The following is an 18,951-nucleotide window of genomic DNA, read 5'->3' as shown; positions in this document are numbered from 1 at the left end:
CACACACAAGTGTGCGGCGGGCGCATCAGTCGCCTGACTCTTTCTGGCTGCAATATTAATACATTTTGGCAGCGGTGCGTGCACGGCGCGCTGATTGCCGCAAGCCCATGAAATTAAGTCACAAATTAATTAATTAATGCAATCAATACGTTGGACATTTGCATTGCCACCGCCACCGTCGCTGCCGTCGCTGCTGCTGCTGCTGCAATCGATGTCACTGCATGTGGGCAACATTGCAACATGCAATTTGCAATTACAATTATGCCTTGCCTGACTTCCCCCAGCAGCAGTAGTTTCTTGCACTCTAAGTATAGTCTCAACTGGGCCATTAAGGTCGCCAGCTTAACACTGAGCGAAATGTGCAAGTAGTTGCATCAGTGACTTTCTACTTACATGCCACATAACTGCTTTGTATACTGGGGGTATAAGTCTAAAAGTCAAATAATACATAAATAAGAAATAAATGCAAGGCGAGTAATTAAGATATATATATTTATAAAAATTTAAGTAACATGGCATTCCTAAGAAGCTAAGTAAGTTTGTATCTGAAGATACTGGATACAAGTAGATATATTCCAAACTAGATAAACTAGATGTACATAAGTTCTGTTGAGTATTATTTAGCAATTCCAAATCGCCTTTCGTTTCGAGTGCACAAATTGCCTTCGCCCAAGTCTGGACTCCCTTCGCACACAACCAAACGCCCCAACAGGAGTCGAGCACGCCATGGCGAACATAATTTTTTAATGGACTTTTAATGTCTGCCGCTTGTGCGGGGGGCAAAATGCAAAGCGAATGTGTGTGTGTGTGTGTGTAAGTAAGCGCCTTCCTTTCGCAAAGCTTTTTTCGGGGTCAGTTTTTGGGGCTGCCGCGGCACAATTAGCGACAGTTTGTGCCCGACATGTGTAAACCAGCGAGAGAGGTGGGCTTTCATTGCCCGGCCTGCGATTCGTGTGCTGTCAATTTATTAGTCGACGCCTCGCTTGGGCGGCAGTCAATTAGAGAGCAACAAGGCTCCGAAGTTTTAAAACGGCCAATAAGTTGGTATTATGAGACGCGCGGCTAATGGACTCGATTGGAACAGGTTTTTCTAATTGAGCGCTTTGGTTTGCCAAAGAGCGCAGCCCTAGAAAACTATGTTCAGTTGCGTGAGAAATCCACATGTAACTAAACTGGTTGGAATCCTTTACTTCCTGCATTAATGAACCTTTACCGTTTCCCTTTATGACTGCCATTCGATTTATACCAAAAAAAGAATAGTATTCAAGTTTATTACTCATACGTACTGTTGCCTTTGGAGGCTCTAATACAGTTTAGTGGCGCCACCTATGCAGGCACCGCCAACCAAATCAGACTTGGCGCCATCTATAACAACTGAATCGGTTAAAATGCTGCTTCCATAAAAGGCCGACAGGGGCGCTACAAGACTTTGTGCATAACCGTTTGAGAAAAACAACAGAAGTTCAGTAATATTTCAAAAATCTGAAATGTTTCTCCGAATCTTGTTAAGTATAAAAAATTTAGCCACGTAATAATAAAACTCCCACAAGCAAAAAGACATAATATTTGGTTTATATGTTTCGCATTTCCATAATATGCTCTTTTATTGCGATTTCCTTTATGCATCGAATATTTGAGTTACTCCTCCCTCCACTACACTTCACATTGGTTAGTTTATTTCTGTGTTTCAGTGTTTCTGATCTGCATTCTCCTTGTAATCACCGGCATTCATTGGTAACTCGTACACTCGATTATAGATTTATGTGGTAACGTATTTATAGACACATATAAAACTATATTATATAGTATAGTATATATATATTTATATATATATTGATCGGGGATCTTAGGGCACATCCATAAACTAATGATGGTGATAATCATTTTGATTTCACACCGCATAATGGAAACAATCGTACATCTCAGTGTCGTCAATCAATCAACATTTGAAGCCAAATCAATCGATATCTGCTGACAAAACTATTGAGTGTCAAAGTGGTTGTTGATGAGTGTATTTAAGGTTAGTACTTTAGCTTAAATTTATAAAATTTGACTAGTTGAATTTGCTTTACACATTTTAAGGTTGCTTTTGCTGCTTTTTGTTTTCTGTTTTCTGCTTTCTGTTTTCCCGAATATACGTTTTAACATATTGCCAAGACTACAAACTAATTAACATTAAAGATTTGGAGTGCCGTAAACGTAGATGTAAACTTTAGCAAGAGAAATCGTTAAGTATATATGTATATACTTTGTGATATTTACGTGTGTTGAGTATTTTGGATGTTAGATTGCTATTGTCGTACAGTAAACGTATGCGCATAAGTTAGGACCACGTATAAGTATAAATATAATACAGTAAACTAAACAGTTACGTCTAAATCGAAAACTATATGAAGAAACCTACTAAGTGTATTTACAAGAATATATTCTCTCTGATCTCGTTTCATCCCCTTTTTTTCAGGATGAAACGCAAGCTCATGTTTGTGGTCCGTGGGTTTAGTTGGATATTTTTGCATAATCGTTGGGTTGTTCGAAGTGGGGACTTCAACTGCATCCTCCAGCTATCATATAATTACGTATAAATGCGTCAGTTTTGCGACAGACAACGAATACGGCGAACAACCATCGCATAGATGGTTATATCCTTTTATCCTTTTTTTATGGTTTATATATCTTTTAGACCTTGCTTTCGGGTCCATCGGCCACGTGCTTGAAGGCCAGGCGAATGCGCGACAAGTAGTGCGAGCATATGTGTCCATAGTTCTTATTGTACCACTCCGGTGTCTTGCCCCTGAAAGTATGCAATTGTTTGGTTATAGTTACTCTATAGTTTAATCAAATCGTTACACTCACTTGACATCCACTCTAGCCAAATGCATAACCCGCGATCTGCCGCTGCCACAGGGCTCTATGAGATATCGTGAGGCAAGGACCACGCCCCTCACCGCCCCGAAAAGAGGCTTCGCCTTGGCATGGTCGATCGAGGTCTCCACAATGACGCAGGCACCGCGCGGCAAGTCTGTTTGCCAGGAACTGCGAGGTAAAGCAATGAGAAAATTAAATACTTCAATATTTCATTGTATTAACTTGATTTTGAAACCTACCGCAACACACAAAAGTCCGTGGTCAGTTGGCCATCGAGAGCATACTGGTAGATCTCCGTGCGTTCGTCCAGCTTCTTGACCGTCTGACATTGCAGCAAATTGGTGTCCCAGGAGGCTCGCTGTTTGATCACAAACTCGAGGACCTCCTTCGGCGGTCCCTCGATCTCCGTGGAGCAGCGCCACAGTCGCAGCGGATGGCCATCGCCCACCTTTTTGTAGGCAATGTCCACGCTGCTGTCGTTCAGGGAATTGATGCTGAACCAGCCGCGGGTTCTGAATAGGATTGCAATAACAAGTTAATAAAATAAATAGAAACCTATAACTTATATAAGGGAACCTACTTTTCGCGACCCTCCTTGATGGTGGCACTGGTGCACTCGTACAGGTATCCCCGCCAGTTGTGGAACTGCATTCCCTCGCCCAGCGCCTCCAAGGGCAGTGGCTTCGACTCCTCCATGTAGCTGAAGTTGCACTTGCTCAGCTTCTCCTTGGCCGCCGTGTAGATCTGCTTGTAGTGCTCGATCATGAAGGACAGGCACTCGTGGGAGGCCTTCGCCTCCGCCAGCTCCTTCATGTCCGGCATACCGGATCCCTTGCCCTTGCGACGTGGCGAGGCGGATACGGAGGCGGAGCCCGTCGAAATGGACGAGTGGAAAATGGATTGGGCCAGACACACGCCCAGATTGTTGCTGGTCATCTGGTTCTGCTGCGAGTTGGCCGCCACAATGGTCAGGAACTCGAGCAGTACGTACAGGATTTCCCGGTTCTCATCGGGCAGCAGAAGCACGGCACACTGCACTGCATCCAGTCGCACTTCAGCCGGAAGATCTATGGATTTGAAAATGGAATGATTAGAAAACATTTTTATAAATTAAACACATTGCTCTACGTACGTTGAAAGATGGCCACGAAGGTCTCGGACATCTTGGTGGTCAGCAGAGATTCGGGCAACTCGCGGAAATACTGTTTCAGCATATCGGCCACATCGTAGGCCTGTTGCAGATCAAAGACATCCATGCACTCGGCCGTGGAATCGGTGACTTCGATTTGCTCGCGCAGCTTCATAATGCGCGACTTTCCGCCGCTTTTCCGGAAAATTCCCACCTGATCGAGGGCGTTCAACTGGAGCCAGCGGAATGCGGCACGCACGGCCATGGGAAGTGTTTGTCCACTTCGCTGAAGGATCATTAGCAGCGGCACTCCAAACACTTTCTTGTCCTTGTAGTCCGGCATCTTGATCTTCTTGATGAACTTGGGCAGTTCCCAGTTCCAGCCCGAGCGATGAGATGGACAGTATCGCTCCATGTGTCCGGTCAGCGTGACCAGTGCCAGCTTACGGATTATCTGCAGCTGACCCGCCGACATGGCGGCGAATGGCATTCCTCCGGCATCTTCCTGCAGCGGCTCGATCTTCTTGGAGAAACACTTGCGGAATATCATGTTGGGGCGCTCCTCCATCTGGAAACTATGCCAACGCACCACGGGCTGTCGCTTGGAGCCACCGTTTGTGGTCCCACCAGCCGCATCCTCATCGTTCTTGGCCTCCTTGCGTGAGGTGCTGCGCGATCGGAAGGATGACGAACGGAAGCCGTCACGTTTCTTGGGATCCTTGCCCAAGTTCAGCGAACCGCCGCGAGTCAGCTTCTTCACCTTAACCTCTGTGGTATTGGAGTTGGCATCCTTTATGAGCAGCTTACGTCCCTGATGACACTCCGAATCGGAATGGGTGCCTATATCATCGACTTTACCCGTGCGCTGCAGGAATCTTCGTGCCTTGGAGGGCTTTCGCAGGGACAGTTTGCCCCCCGTCGACGACTCCTGACTGTCGCTGTAGTACGACGAGGAGTCATCGGACTTGCCCTCCTTCAGCTGCGACATGGGACTGGAGAAGAAGTGCAACGGACTGGTCCTCATCGAACGCGGCGTTGTGGGCGTCCGCTTGGGACTGGAGCGATTGGGACTGAGGAAATTGTCACTGTGACTGGGCACTTTGAGGTCGTTGCCGAAGAACGGCGCCTTGGGGAATGTGTGCATGGGGCTCAGGGCCGATGGTGAGGGCGGGGTGGAATAAACGGCATCCGGTTTGCGCAAACTGCTCCTCTGGCCAAACTGCGAGAGGTCCAGTACTGTCGGTCCACTGATGACCACATTTTCGCGATTCTGTCGCTTGCGACGTCGCGACTTAATGGACTCCACTCGTCTCAACAATGCCTTGGCCTGATCCTTGATCCTTTCGCTGCCGCTTCTTCTCAAGCGACCGCTATCGGATCCTTCGCCCAACGACGAGCCATCGTTGGCAATACCACCGGCCTTACTGCAACCCGGTATCACCAGTGTGATGCCAGCACCATCTTCTTCGAAGCGATCCGGACTCGACTCCTTCGACGAACTCTCCGTCTTCTCCACGTTCAGGCTCAGGAGTCCCGGCGGCGGCAGTTCCAGGCCCATCTCCCCAATCCGCGACCAGCGGCGAATGTGCGGTTGGAATGTCCAGTGCTCGCTCAAGGCGAAGTTCTCGTCATCCGATTCCTCCTTTTGCTAAGTGGAGTTAAGTGATTAAACGTAAAGGTTATCATTTATAACTCTTCTTCTAAACTTGAAAGTCTAATTTCATGGTTTTCCTAGAAGATCCTTGCGACTTCTACATAGATCAGTACTACTGGCTTACCTGTGGTGTTTGCGGTTTGTGCGATTGGTCCAGCCGCATGGTGGCACAACGATTGAGGACGCAGAGCCGGCGGTAGAGGGACTGCAACTGATCGTTCTCGAGATTGGTGTGATCTTTGGCTACATTGTTCAGATCGATCGGGAACTGATGATCTGCAAGGGCAATTGAATTTTCGTAAAAAGGACTTCTCTTGGCTAGATGAAGGGAAGTGTAATGGTTTTGCGACCGCACGTCTCGACGACGCGTGAAATTCTAATTGAGAAACCTTAAAAGTCGAACGCCTATGGCGCCAGCGATCATTAAACGGGTACGAGTCGTGTTGCTTCGGTATATGCGATATATAGTAGTCTGCCACATCGGGCAGCTGAATTTTCACAGCGCTTTTCCACATATTTGCGTGGCCAATTCGCACGTAGGAAATCAAGTTCCAAGGCGACCGCCGCCTCGTTCACAACAAAAAAAAAAGGAAAAAACAAGAAAAAAATTATAAAGAAAAGATTATACCCAGACGTTTACACATGTCGCGACGCGTCACACGGATACGAATAAAGCAAAGATACTGCAACTTTGCAATACTGAAAGATACAGATACATTTGCATCTGCAGCTGCAGATAACGCAGCTCGGCATCCGTAGGATGCACTGGATGCCTGGAAAAGCAGCATTGTTTGCACAAATATTGTTAGCATTACAACAATATTTTGTTCTTCTAGAAAAGCCATTCAAGGTTTGTTGAACTTTCGGCTCGAAAGTAACGCCCCAACTCGTTTCTTTCTCTCCTTTCATGAAGGAAGCTTTTTATAGTTTTGTTTACGCTCCTCCAGCGCCATTCTTTCCGTACTCTTGGCCCTGCTGGGTATTTATAAGACCATTTCGGATGCTTCTCTTTAAACAGTCAAGTCAAGTGTTGTGTGTGTGTTTAGTTTCTAATTGAAAGCCAAAGCCCCTATGGTGTAAACAAAACGGGGAAGTGTGCCAGTGCCACCAAGTGTTCGATAACCCATTGGGAGTTACGGCTAGTACAATCGGCTGACGTCAGAATTATTTGGGAATTATTTTGGAATTATTTGGGAAGTCGGTGTAACTTTCTGCCGCATGGTGGGGCTTTTCACAGTTTACACGAAAGTGTGTAAAAGAGGGAAATCGTTTATTGGGCCAATTATATGATTAATCTTTTTTCCTCAGCCAATGACGCAGATTGCAGTGAAATTCGAATGTAATTAGGAACAATTTATGGCTGTTTTTGGGAAAATATTGAAGCAATTAGCCTGGAATCTAAATTAGGATGCAGATTTCATTCGAATATAGATCTTTATGGGGTCTCCACGAAATAATTATTGTTTAGACTTCGGCTAATGGTTCCCTAGAGACTTTACAGGGAAAATATTAATGAAGACAGGAAAACAAACTGCTGCATTAATAGTACCTACAAAAAATGTGAATAAAACTGGAAACTGGATTGTAAATATGTGATACTTTATGGGATCACCAGTGATTTACTTTTACCACTCCTCAAGTTCCGTGTCTTGGCATTTGGCTCCCAGGAAAACCGGTTAGGTTCCTTTGGACCAAAAAATCGATTGCCATGCCTCATGAGCTCTTATTGCCCTCTTAAGCACTCCCATATGATCCTGGCCTGGCGCAGGTCACACCCTCGAATTAAGTCTGCCACTTTCGGTGAGTAATGTGAGTGCAAGAAATGAGCAAAACGCAAACAAAGCCTGGCGATATACAAAAAAAAAATACTCGATCCTCGATTCCTGGGCAAATTAACAGTCGCTTACAGCTGGAACACCTCCTTTCAGCAGCACAAGTCCGCATACCCGAAGCAAAAATCCAATGACAGAGCAGCGAGCAACTTACACACCTACGGCATTTTAATTTGCAGAGCCCAAACGGCAAAGGAATTCACCAAATGCAAAGGAAATTTGAGCAGCAATCTGCGCATGCGCCGCTGCCTTGTTTACACGAAACTCATTAAAATACGCATTTATCATGTTGTCCCCGGTCAGGAGAAGATGGTCATGCAGATGGGCTTGGGTTTGGGATTGGGTTTGGGATTGGAATTGAAGCTCGGGTCCTGGGTTGGGCTCCAGTTTAAATGTGCGCACAAATTATTCCATAAGTTGGGGGAATGTACTTTGTGGCTTCCATCACTCAACAAAAAGTATACGCTAAATAAGGCAAGGATCATAGGAAGATTCTGTTCCTTCCTTCAGTTCTAGAAAACGATATTAAGGGTCAATGTACTTTAGTATAATATGTAAATAATAAGTTCAAAAGGTAAAATTGTATCTGGTTTCTCTGAGTGCTGGTCTCGAATTTATGCAATACAATTCGCATATTTCAAGGTCGGCGACAGGGCGCCTGCGGGCATGTCCAAATTGCAGGCTCTCCATTTCAGATTCACTTTTTGCCCGGCGCGTTTTCGAGTTCTTCTGGCGTTTTCTGGCTTTTTGGTCATAATTCAAATGAAGTCGGCGAACTTTTTGGGCTTAAGAATGTACTTTTCGGGTTTGTTGTGCAGATCTTAGCGGGCTCATCAATCTGCGAGGCCTCCGGGCGTTAAATGCGTTGCGACAAATGCGCCGGAGAAGAAGGGTCGCCTTCGCTTGCGATTAAGGAAATCAAATAAATATGCAGCTTGCGCGGGGTCAGTGAACTTATACTAACATTTTGGCTGGCGGTTGTGGTTGCCGAGTGGTCCTCTTCAAAGGCCAAAGCCCTTTTCTTAACGAAATCGAAAAAGAAATATGAAAAAAGCAAAACGAACAAAAACCAAAACCATTTTAATTTTCGGTTCTGTGCTGGGCTTTTTTTTTTACGAAGGTGGTCCCCATAAATTCTTTGGGCCTGCGTGTCCTTTAGCCTTTTATTATATTTTATCTCAGTTTGGCTGCTTCACGAGTTTTTTGCCGGTCTCTTGTGTATTTTGTTTGCGCCCTGCCTTGGGTTGAATTCTCTAGATTGCTCCGATCTCGTAGGTAGGCGTTGCTGGGCTTTCGTTTTCGCTTGAAAGGACTTGGATAGAATTGGATCGGATCGGATCGGATTGGATTGGATGGGGGATCCATCGGGTTCCATTCAGCCTAATTGTTGTCGCGGTTTGTGCCGCGTGTTTGGGATATCAATTTTCACTATCATGCTCAGCGCAGCTCTTTGTCTGGCTTGGTGTTTGGTGTTGAAATCTTTAGACGTCGTGAGGCGGCACTTAAACTGTTCTCGAATGTTGCCACGTCATAAATGTTTTGTCGTCTTTGCTCGCATTTTTTTATTTGTTTTATTTTTCTCCCACTTGGCACTGGGCAGTGGCGAAAGTGAAAGTTCGTGTAATACAATTAATAAACTGCCACTTGGAGAGCGTTAAACACACAAGACTAAATGGCATGTTGGTCAAGTGCCTTGGTTGCCGTTTCTGCTGCTGCTGCTGCTGCGTCACCGCCGATGACGAGACCATCAATTACCGACCACCAGCCTGCCACGCCCCCAGGGGCAAAAGCATGCTGACACGACATGCACCGCGGGAAACAGGGACTAGCAAAGTGCAGCGAAAAAACGCATTAAACTCTTGAAACTAGGCAGCTTAGAGTAAGGCAGCAAGTCTTTAAATAAGAATATTGAGGAACTGTGAGGGAATAATTTTCAGTGGCCTGTCCCTCGATTCTCGTTCTAATCAAATGATTTCTCACAGTGCAGCGCAAAACGGAAGTGCGTAATGGGTGGAGTTTGGGGCTGTGGTTTGCACTTACCTTCGTACATCTGCGCATATTGCGGAAAACCTGCAGCTCGCAGCCATTTGCAAGCCTCCACAGCTTCGATTTCTGCAAGAGAGAAAGAGAGAGAGAAAGGGAGAGAGTGAGAAGGGAAAATGCAGGATAAATATGAGTTTTCATATTGCGTATACGCGACGCAGGCAGCGAATTAAATTAATTGTAATTAAGTTGCCGAGCGAATCCTTTTTGCCCCACCAAATTCAATCCGAGCGGCCAGCAAAACCAATTAAGAAGCGGCCTGGTCAAGAAGCCGTCACCAAAGTCTGGCCATTGTCCACGGGGTTTTCAGGGTCACTTGATGGATTACGTGGTAAGCCGACCAAATGGAGTTGACGGCTTTAAAATGATGTGACTGCGGTTGGTCATGCTCTTAAATTGTTGCATCGATTGCGACTTTACCTTGAGCCAAAGTGCTGCGAAAGTAAAAGCTTAAGAGGAATGCGATTTCGGGAGAGGAAAATGGATTTAGCCAACTCAGAGGGATAAAATTGCTTATTTATGCTGGGCTAATTTGAGGACAGAAGACAAAGAACGCATTGAACCGCAAATAACAAATGTAAGTCATACTTTTTTATGAGTCTCTCTGCCAGCACAATGAATTCAAATCGAATCCCAGTGAAACAAAGGCAGCCAAAGGCACTTGGCCTCAGCTATTTTAAATGCTAATCTGGCTTAGCTATTGCCATTGCTTTTGCTTTTGCTTTTGCTAAGGCATTATTTATTTTTGTTATTTTAGCTTGGTTCAATTTGAGTAACAGGATCTGAGAGCGACAGAGCTATTGATTTTTAATCAGGCTGAGCGACAACATGAAACAGTTTCCGGCTGCTTACTGGCAGCAGGAAAATATGGAACCTACTATATGTCGACATCGAAAACAGGGGGGTTGGTTGCTGGTTGCTGGTTGCTGAGTGAATTATTATTGAGTTTTGCAAGCGATTAACTTGCACGAGGATGCCGATACCAACGGCAAAACGGCAAAGCCAACGGCAACGTCAAATGGGCCATTGGAGCGAATATGGGGCCACCTGTCCAGGTTTCCTTCCATTTCCCACTGTCTTTGCAGTTATTTATAAACGAGCGCAACCCCTTGGACATCGATTTATGCTGCTGGCATTCTGACAGCTGCCGCTGGCCGGACGCATGACCCGCTTCCAGCGGATCTTGGCACCCGGCCAGGTCCTCCATCCCCATGTTCCATGTTTCCGCTGGAGCGACAGGCTGGTGGAGCTGACCCAAGGAATTACTGGCCACTCGGAATGGCATTTTATTATGTATGCAAATTGTGGCTGGTACTAGCGCCACATATGCGGTTACTTGTCTATGATTAGGACGATTGCTTCGACTTGTGTGCCATCAAATAGACTTTTTTATAAGAAAACTACTACCATTGGTACTTAAATAATTTAAAAACATTACGCTTTACTTGATTACAAAGTTTCTAGTACAGAAGTCAACTTAAATAGCAAAGATGTTGTTTTAAGCAGCAAAATGTAATCAACACTGTGACTGCTGTTTTCCCACTCGTCTTTGCAATTATGCAGTCAGTAGACATAATTACTATCCTGCATTAATTATCCCGCAATTGCCAACTTTTGCGTTGGCAGTATTATAGCTCTGTAAATGCCACTCGAGCGTGGTATAAATTACGCATACGCCGCGTTGCCGTCGCAGTCGCAAACTCATCTAAAAGCCATTTAAAGCGAGAAAAACAATGTGGAGGTGTGTGTGTGTGTAAAAGGTTCACTCACAGCTTATTGCGTCAGGTTCAATATTTGAACATGTTTACCCACACGCATACACACACACACACACATACAGTGCCGCCCAGTTGTTGTCCTTATTGTCCTTTGGACAGCATTTTCCTCACTCCCTCTTGGCCACCCCCTCTCTTTCACCAAAGCCTGCGACGCCTTTAAACATTTCCAAACAGGCGACGCGTAAATTCATGAACCTCACCTGAGCTCAGGATAATAATTATTCTGATGGACCCGAACAACGTATGTGGGTGTGTGTGCCGTGTGTTTGTGTGAGTGTGGTGGGTGTTTGGAGGCGTTTGCAACATGAGACGATGCTGATCACAGCACTTCCACGATGTAGCGTCCTGACCTTAGGGCTAATTCGAAAATGTACAAAATGCCAGGCAGACTGCCTTCAAGCGTTGGTGTTTGAAACAAAAAAAAACACATTCTTTTCAGGCTTATTGCGTACTGTGAACTTTGCTCTTTGAAATAGCTGACAATTTTCTACCTGATATTGAATTTCATAGGCCAACTAACGAATTTCTATTCCAGAAATAATTAGCGTTTGGTTTTATATTCCGAAAACGTCTAATAATAAAAACATCATTTTTGTCTCAGCAACGTGAACTTTTGCACAGTGATAATATGGACTTTAAAATGTAATTAATTTAATTCTCCACTTTGAAATGGCTTTCCACTGAGCTTAACTTTGAACATGTTCTGCTTTGTCTCACCATTCTGCATACATAATATCGTCTTTGCCTGAACACGGGATTAATTGAAGCTCCATTGCTTGCTGTAGTGTCAGCTTGTTGTCTACTAAATTTGTTTAAATTTTCAATTAAAATTTGCATTGATTTCAAGAGCCGCCCACAAGAACCACAAGGAGTAAAAGTCAAGCGTTCTGATTCTGTTTTCTGTAGAGAAGAGAAGAGCAAGGAAAAGTGTCAATGAAAGCAAAGTTCCCAGCACAAATGCCACAGACTCTATCCTTCGCATGGAAAATTCCTCTCACTGTGTGGGTGCGTGTCACTGACACGCATTTCCACTCCTGAATACGAATGCGAATACGAGTGTGTGTGTGTGCTCCAGAAAAATGCATTCAAGCTGAGGGAGATGACATTGTATGCGGATGACAGACAACAGACAACAGACAGCGTTTACCGACCAACTTGGTTATGCAAAGGATTTGCTCTCTGTGGCATGCGTTTCCATAACGCCGAGGCCTTTTGTTACGCACAGCTACAACTTTAAGCTGGCCTAATGTAATTATGTATAATAAAGTGGACCAAAACAAATGCTGTAAAAGCATCGACCTTAGTGCGGAAAACATGTTATTCTACCCATGTACAAAGTCGCACATAAATTGCAAATCGATTTTGGCTGACACTAATTGAAAGCTAATTCAATTGCCGCAGGCTGGCCGAAACATTATTCAGCAATTTTATTAATTTTCCGCTAAGCGATTTCATATGCCAATTATGCTGCCATATAAACCGCAAGTTACATCGCCCCAGGAGCTAAAAACAATGCAATTCTATTGCCGATGGTAGAACCAAATGAACCGACTGCGTTCCCACTTCCCATTAGATAAATAATTGTCGTAGGTGTCGTGCCATTAATTAATGGCCAACTTGCCAACTGGCCATTGGCAAAACAGGCGGCGCGGATGTTTTATTGTCTGGCATTGCATTCAAATGTCAGGAGAAACATAAATTTTAGTCATTTCAGTCACCTTGTGGATTAGCCATCAAAGAGAATGCTGGCTAAGGTGGATTATTAATTATAAATTGCAACCCAGAAATAGCAGTCCGTGCCTGTGAACTTGTAATGTTCCGCTTTCAGTTTTCGGTTTTCAGTTCTCAGCTCTGTTTTCAAAATAGAGTCTTTTGGGCCATGTAAGCCGTAAACGGGGAACATAAATAGACATGTGCACACTCCTTTCCTCTTCACTGGGCACTCAAAAGCCTGCTGCCAGCAGTTGCCTGCTAAAAGGATAACGCTATTTATAACATTTCTGGGCCACAAGTGTGTGCCACGGTCCCTTCTTCTAGCCAACTCCCTTTTTGGCCTGCGAATGCGTGCAACAAGTGGCAGGAGCAGCAGCTACTACTCGTAGTAAGTTTAATTTGCTGTGAAGTCGGCAACCGATGGGTGGAGTTGCTCAATTGGCCGGGAGCAACCGTTTTGGGCCTTCAATGTAATTAGGGGCCAAGTAGCTGGGAGTCCCTTGGGGAATTCGCTGGCCAAATATAACAGATCATTGAGCTTTTAATGTGTTTTTAATGTCAGCGTATTATATGCGGCATGCTTCCTGCCGCGCGCCGTTTGCACACAATGAAAATAAACGAATTTCGCATTCGCAAGAAAAAACAAGAGAGAACGCTATAGTCGAGTTCCCCGACTATCTGATACCCGTTACTCAGCTAGTGGAAGGGAGAAGGAGAGTCTTAAACACAGTTTTTGGCGGTTTGTAGGCGTTATAGTGGGCGTGGCAGAAAGTTTTTTGGCAAATCGGTAGAAATTTACAAGACTAATACAAAAATGAAAAAATATCAAAACATTTTTCAAAAGTGTGGGCGTAGCAGCTTTGGGCGGTTTGTGGGCGTTATAGTGGGCGTGGCAGAAAGTTTTTTGGCAAATCGATAGAAATTTAGAAGACTAATACAAAAATGAAAAAATATCAAAACATTTTTCAAAAGTGTGGGCGTGGCAGCTTTGGGCGGTTTGTGGGCGTTAGAGTGGGCGTGGCAAAATTTTTTTTGACAAATCGATAGAAATTTACAACACCAATACAAAAATGAAAAAATATCAAAACATTTTTCAAAAGTGTGGGCGTGGCAGTTTTGGGCGGTTTGTGGGCGTTAGAGTGGGCGTGGCAGCATGATTCGACAAACTTGCGCTGCGTCTATGTCCCTGGAGTCTGTATGCTTAATCTCAACTTTCTAGCTTTTGTAGTTCCTGAGATCTCGACGTTCATACGGACGGACAGACGGACAGACGGACAGACGGACAGACGGACAGACGGACGGACAGACGGACATGGCCAAATCGACTCGGCTATTGATCCTGATCAAGAATATATATACTTTATATGGTCGGAAACGCTTCCTTCTGCCTGTTACATACTTTTCAACGAATCTAGTATACCCTTTTACTCTACGAGTAACGGGTATAATAACAATTCACAGGCGAAAGAAAAGAAAACAAAATAAAGCGACGAACGAACAAGAATGGAAAGTTTATACGTTGTTATAACCCAAAAATGGCAAAAAAAACAAAAGAAAATGGAAATGAAATGAAATTGAAATCGAACAGCGGAAAATGCTGGTGGCTTACAGGCTTACAGGTGGTTCGTTATGAGTTTTCCCCGAAGGAATCGCCGAATTAAAGAACAAGGAAATTGTATCAGCCATAAAAATGCTTCGCCAACTGGCCATTTCAAATTGTATATGAATTTTAAGCATCATATTCATAAATTGCGTTTTTTTGGAGGCACGAACCGTGGAGGCAGGTACGAGTTATAATTAAAACAATTTCCCGCATTTTTTACGTGTTCACGTACATACATATTAATTGTATAATAATTTTTTACCATTTATTACTACACGCAAACAATTTTCTTTATTTAAATGAATGGCTTTGCTTGACTGGCGCGCAATTTCACTAGAGTGTAAAGAAAACGGCGAAACCGGTGGATGATGATGATTCTGATGATAATGCTGATGATGATGATGACGACCGATGGTCAGTGGCGGAATGTACATGGATATATCATATGCATATAGCGGGGACACTGACTGACTGACTGACTGACTAACTGACTGACTGAGTGCATGACCGAATGATTGACTGAGTGACGGAATGCTAGTGACAGAGTGGAAGGCGTAGCACTTGTTGCCATATCTCCCACCATATTGATACACATAATCCCAAAACTGGCGATGCGAATAATTCGAATTCGATTTAAATGCGAGGCGTCGACTGATAAGTACAAGCTGTGCACTGGAAATAGCCGTGCCCCGCATTCCCATTACCAAAAATAAACGGCCACAATCCCCGCAATGTGGGGATTCTGGGTGCTCGAAGGAGTGGGAGGATCGCATCGGATTGGATCGGATCGGATCCCCACTTGTGGGGTGCCGAAAAACCATAAACAGCCAATTGCCGGCGGTGCGAGTGGCGCGCGCCCATTCCTGCCACTAGAAACACAATAATCCAGACTCGCATATTTCCATAATTGTAAACAAAGTGTTTAATAACGTTCGAGCGGGCAAAACAAATTCGCCCTTGAAGCGGGGCCACACTGCAAAAAACGGTGACTAAATGAAAAAAAGGCAACTATCTATTCAACGAGGTATGGAGATAATTATAACATATACTTAATTGAACTGATTTAATCCAACCGGAAATCTAGTTTTTTATGAATCAAGAAACATTGATTGTGAGATCAAAGTAAGAAACGTTTTAAGGTATAATAATTCCATTTGGGTCATAGCTACTCCAATCGCCCCCAGTTCCAGTGCCAATTTGTGCTCACCTGCAATCTTGCGTTCGCGCATTTTCCGCCATAACGCCTCGGCCTTGCGTTTTGGCCAGTTCTCGAACTTCTGCGAGAAGCTCCTGAAGAACTTGTACTCGCGTATGGTGATGGACATGCGACGTTGCATATTGGCCAGCTTCGGCAGCGCCGTCTTGAAAAAGCACTCACAATAGTGATTACTCCGACCGAAAATAACAATTAACTAACACCCGACGACTTGGGCGAATTTCTGTTATTGTTTGGTACAAAATTACACTAAAATGCACTCCATATTTCAAGCACACAATGCACACGAGAATCCGATCATTTTCCTTTGCCCTTCTCAACGCTATTTATTTTGATTCAATATTTATGTTTTGGTGTTTGGTGTTTGGTGTTTGGCTTTAAGTCGGTGGCGTCGACGCGCTCCAACCGAGTTTTCCACTCGGTACGGCCACGAGAAACGACAACCGTGCACGGCGCCTGTAAGAGCACTAATGAATTTGCAACGGGGCTCGTTTTCCCATCAGAAAATGGCGAGCCGACCGCACGATTTCCCATCGTCCGCCCGAAGCAACGGAAACGAAAGCGAGCGAGCGAACGAAACAGACGGGCGCACGGGGCGTATGAACAACGGGGCGTATGAGCAACGTGGATGTTCTGTTCTGTGGCTGCTGTTGCTGCTGCCGCCATTCTTCTCGTGCTTCTTCAAGGGCCCAAAGGTATTGTTTGCCGAAAATGGGCGGTGGAAAGGGCTACTTCCTGAGCCCCCATCTAGCATAGAGTTATCGGTGCCACAATCGCTTATTATTACTTTCTGTGGTTAGTTGGCCAGGGCCACAGGGCGAACAAATAAATAAATAAATGAATAACTGTCATGTTGATGATGCTTATTTCATTTCCATGTTCGCCAAAAGGACTCTCTGCGCGGCAGGGCAATGTCAGCTTATGTTATATATGTAGTTATACTCGTATAGTTGTTTTACTTATTTTTCTTCGTTTTCCCTGTTTTTGTTTTATGAGGCATTCATTAAAATTTATACGTTGGCATGTGAAAGTTTCAAGACTCCGACAACCGCACCTGTTGCTCCACTGAATGAAGTGTGGGCGGGGTGCGGTGTGGGCGTGGCTGTGTGTGCTTTGTGCACAGTTGGTTTGGCACAGTTTTTTGCTTTTTATTCACTGCTTATGAGTGCGCTTGAGTGTGTTTCAAGGTTAAGCTTTTGCTTGGTTTTATGATTTATGGAGAGTTGAGTAAATGGTATTATAGCATTATTGTGTCTGGAGAAGGTTTGATGATACAGCCGCGCATTTGTTTGATATCACCATTGACTCTCGTTTATTCAGAACAGTTCTAATCGTAGAAGTGCAAGCCCATTGTTTTCACACAGCTGCAATACGTTTGTTTAAGGATCACGTTTGCTTTTTAAAGCTTGCACTGGCAAACAAGCCCATTTTTTTGCTGTTGCACCAGACTACTTGGTTAAACGGGAAAATTATGAGCAGAAATCATTGGCAAGTCACTCGTGTACATTATTTCTCATTAATCTACTCCCACTGTTGCATTTCTGTATTTTCTTGTTTTTTTTGGGCGTGACTTGGTGCGGAACACGGAACACGACATGGACACATGCTCGTGTATTCCATAGGTACGCATATATTTGCTCCGACGATGAGCAGATTTATATATGGAATACAATATAAATGCGGGTAATTTGTACTTGTGCAATAACATTTATTAATCTTGATGTATTGCCAGCGTGTTAATCTCTTCAATAAAGCAAACAACTTGGGAAGCCAGCTTCCGTTCAGAAATAACAATAAGCTGGGAGGAGGAGACTCTCCTTAAAGCCTGTCATTATGGACAACGACAACGGAGCGTATGAGCAATGCAGTGGTACACATAAAATTGGCAATATAAATACGCGTAAGTACATATGATATAGCCGACTGAAGGCCGCGACCTTTTCGGAGGGCACGTTCTGGACGAAGAAACGTCATTGTAATGACGTCAGTGCGCTCGGAAATGGCAGGCAAACACTCAGATAATGGTCATAAAATGACCATCCCCCGCTCTCCCCTACTCACCCCCCCTCCACCACTCTATCACAATTTTCCCCCGCCTTCAGCACACTGACGTCATTGGCCAAGATTGCTCCGAACTGCTTTGTATGTGCATAATTCGTTGGGGGCAGTCAGGCTGCAAAAAAGCGAAATTGAATGAGAGCTCCAACAGCCACTGGAGGACACTTCGTCGTCCAGTTTGTGATTCAATTTTTGTTCTCCCGTTCATTTATACGCCATTTTTAGCACACAAAGTGCCATCACACCATCGTCATCATCATCATCATCATCAACCGTCGAGCTCTGGTCAAGAGGCAATATGTGTGGATAGATATGTCTTTGTGCACATGGGGAAAATCCAAACCAAATGGTTTTCAGATCCTTAATCACTCAACTTTCAGATAGCATAGGAATAACTATGCTACGTTGACATACATATCTTACTGCATTTAATAAAACATATTTCACAAAAACTAAGCCATTTTTTAGTTCCAAGAGCTTTGAATCTATTTAGAAAATAACTGAAAATATTGTACCTAGCTTTCGTTTTTGATTTCTGCCCCACTTTCTCTCAGTGCTTGTCCGCCATTGGATGTTTGGACAATATGGTGTGCGGAATGGACAGATTGACAGCCATTTTCGGTTGGGGATTGGGTTTGGGATGGTGTGCCATTTGTAGTGAAGTGTTGACGGAAGTGTTGGAAATTCGCAAAAAGAGCCGTTTGCTGGTGCTCTTGATATTCACGTTTGCCGGGCAGCGAACATGAATGTAATTTAAATGACGGCCGCCCTTCAATTGTTGGCTCGAAATGAAAGCAAAAGTTGGAAATTGATTTGCTGCCGCAAACAAAACCGTATGATGTGTTCCTTCTCGTGGCAGCCCATCACATATAGATCAGGCTCACAAATAATTATAGAAATTATGAATCAAGCCCCACCACGGACAGACTGTTATTATAAACCACTCAGGCTTAATAACAGATCGCTAATTGGCTGGCAGGACCACCGGCGCATCAAATCAGGCATTCAGCCATTCAGCCACTCAACCTTGATGTCCCGACTGGGTCCAGGCCATTTAAAT

The 18,951-nt window shown here is 44.4% G+C and overlaps 1 protein-coding gene across 2 annotated transcripts in view; it reads right to left on the bottom strand.

The window, feature by feature from the left end:
- Positions 1 to 1,565: 1,565 nt before the first annotated feature.
- The window catches only part of LOC120451084 (rho GTPase-activating protein 7), a 94,099-nt gene continuing 76,713 nt past the window's right edge, over positions 1,566 to 18,951 (bottom strand). The window contains exons 1-8 of one of the 2 annotated variants that reach the window (XM_039634452.2): positions 15,825 to 16,039; positions 9,521 to 9,592; positions 5,773 to 5,924; positions 3,998 to 5,642; positions 3,446 to 3,932; positions 3,105 to 3,377; positions 2,854 to 3,033; positions 1,566 to 2,791 (exon numbers count right to left, since the gene is read on the bottom strand). In XM_039634452.2, coding sequence (XP_039490386.1) covers positions 2,677 to 2,791; positions 2,854 to 3,033; positions 3,105 to 3,377; positions 3,446 to 3,932; positions 3,998 to 5,642; positions 5,773 to 5,924; positions 9,521 to 9,592; positions 15,825 to 15,954 — 3,054 coding nt within the window. In that variant the 5' untranslated portion in view covers positions 15,955 to 16,039 and the 3' untranslated portion in view covers positions 1,566 to 2,676. Of the gene's footprint in view, positions 2,792 to 2,853; positions 3,034 to 3,104; positions 3,378 to 3,445; positions 3,933 to 3,997; positions 5,643 to 5,772; positions 5,925 to 9,520; positions 9,593 to 15,824; positions 16,040 to 18,951 lie in introns of those variants that run through there. The other variant, XM_039634451.1, reaches the window with a different exon arrangement.

The sequence above is a fragment of the Drosophila santomea genome, chromosome 3R (assembly GCF_016746245.2).
Source record: "Drosophila santomea strain STO CAGO 1482 chromosome 3R, Prin_Dsan_1.1, whole genome shotgun sequence".
NCBI lineage: Eukaryota > Metazoa > Arthropoda > Insecta > Diptera > Drosophilidae > Drosophila > Drosophila santomea.
The sequence above is the reverse complement of the archived record's forward strand: the minus strand, read 5'-3'. Positions and strand labels throughout refer to the sequence as shown.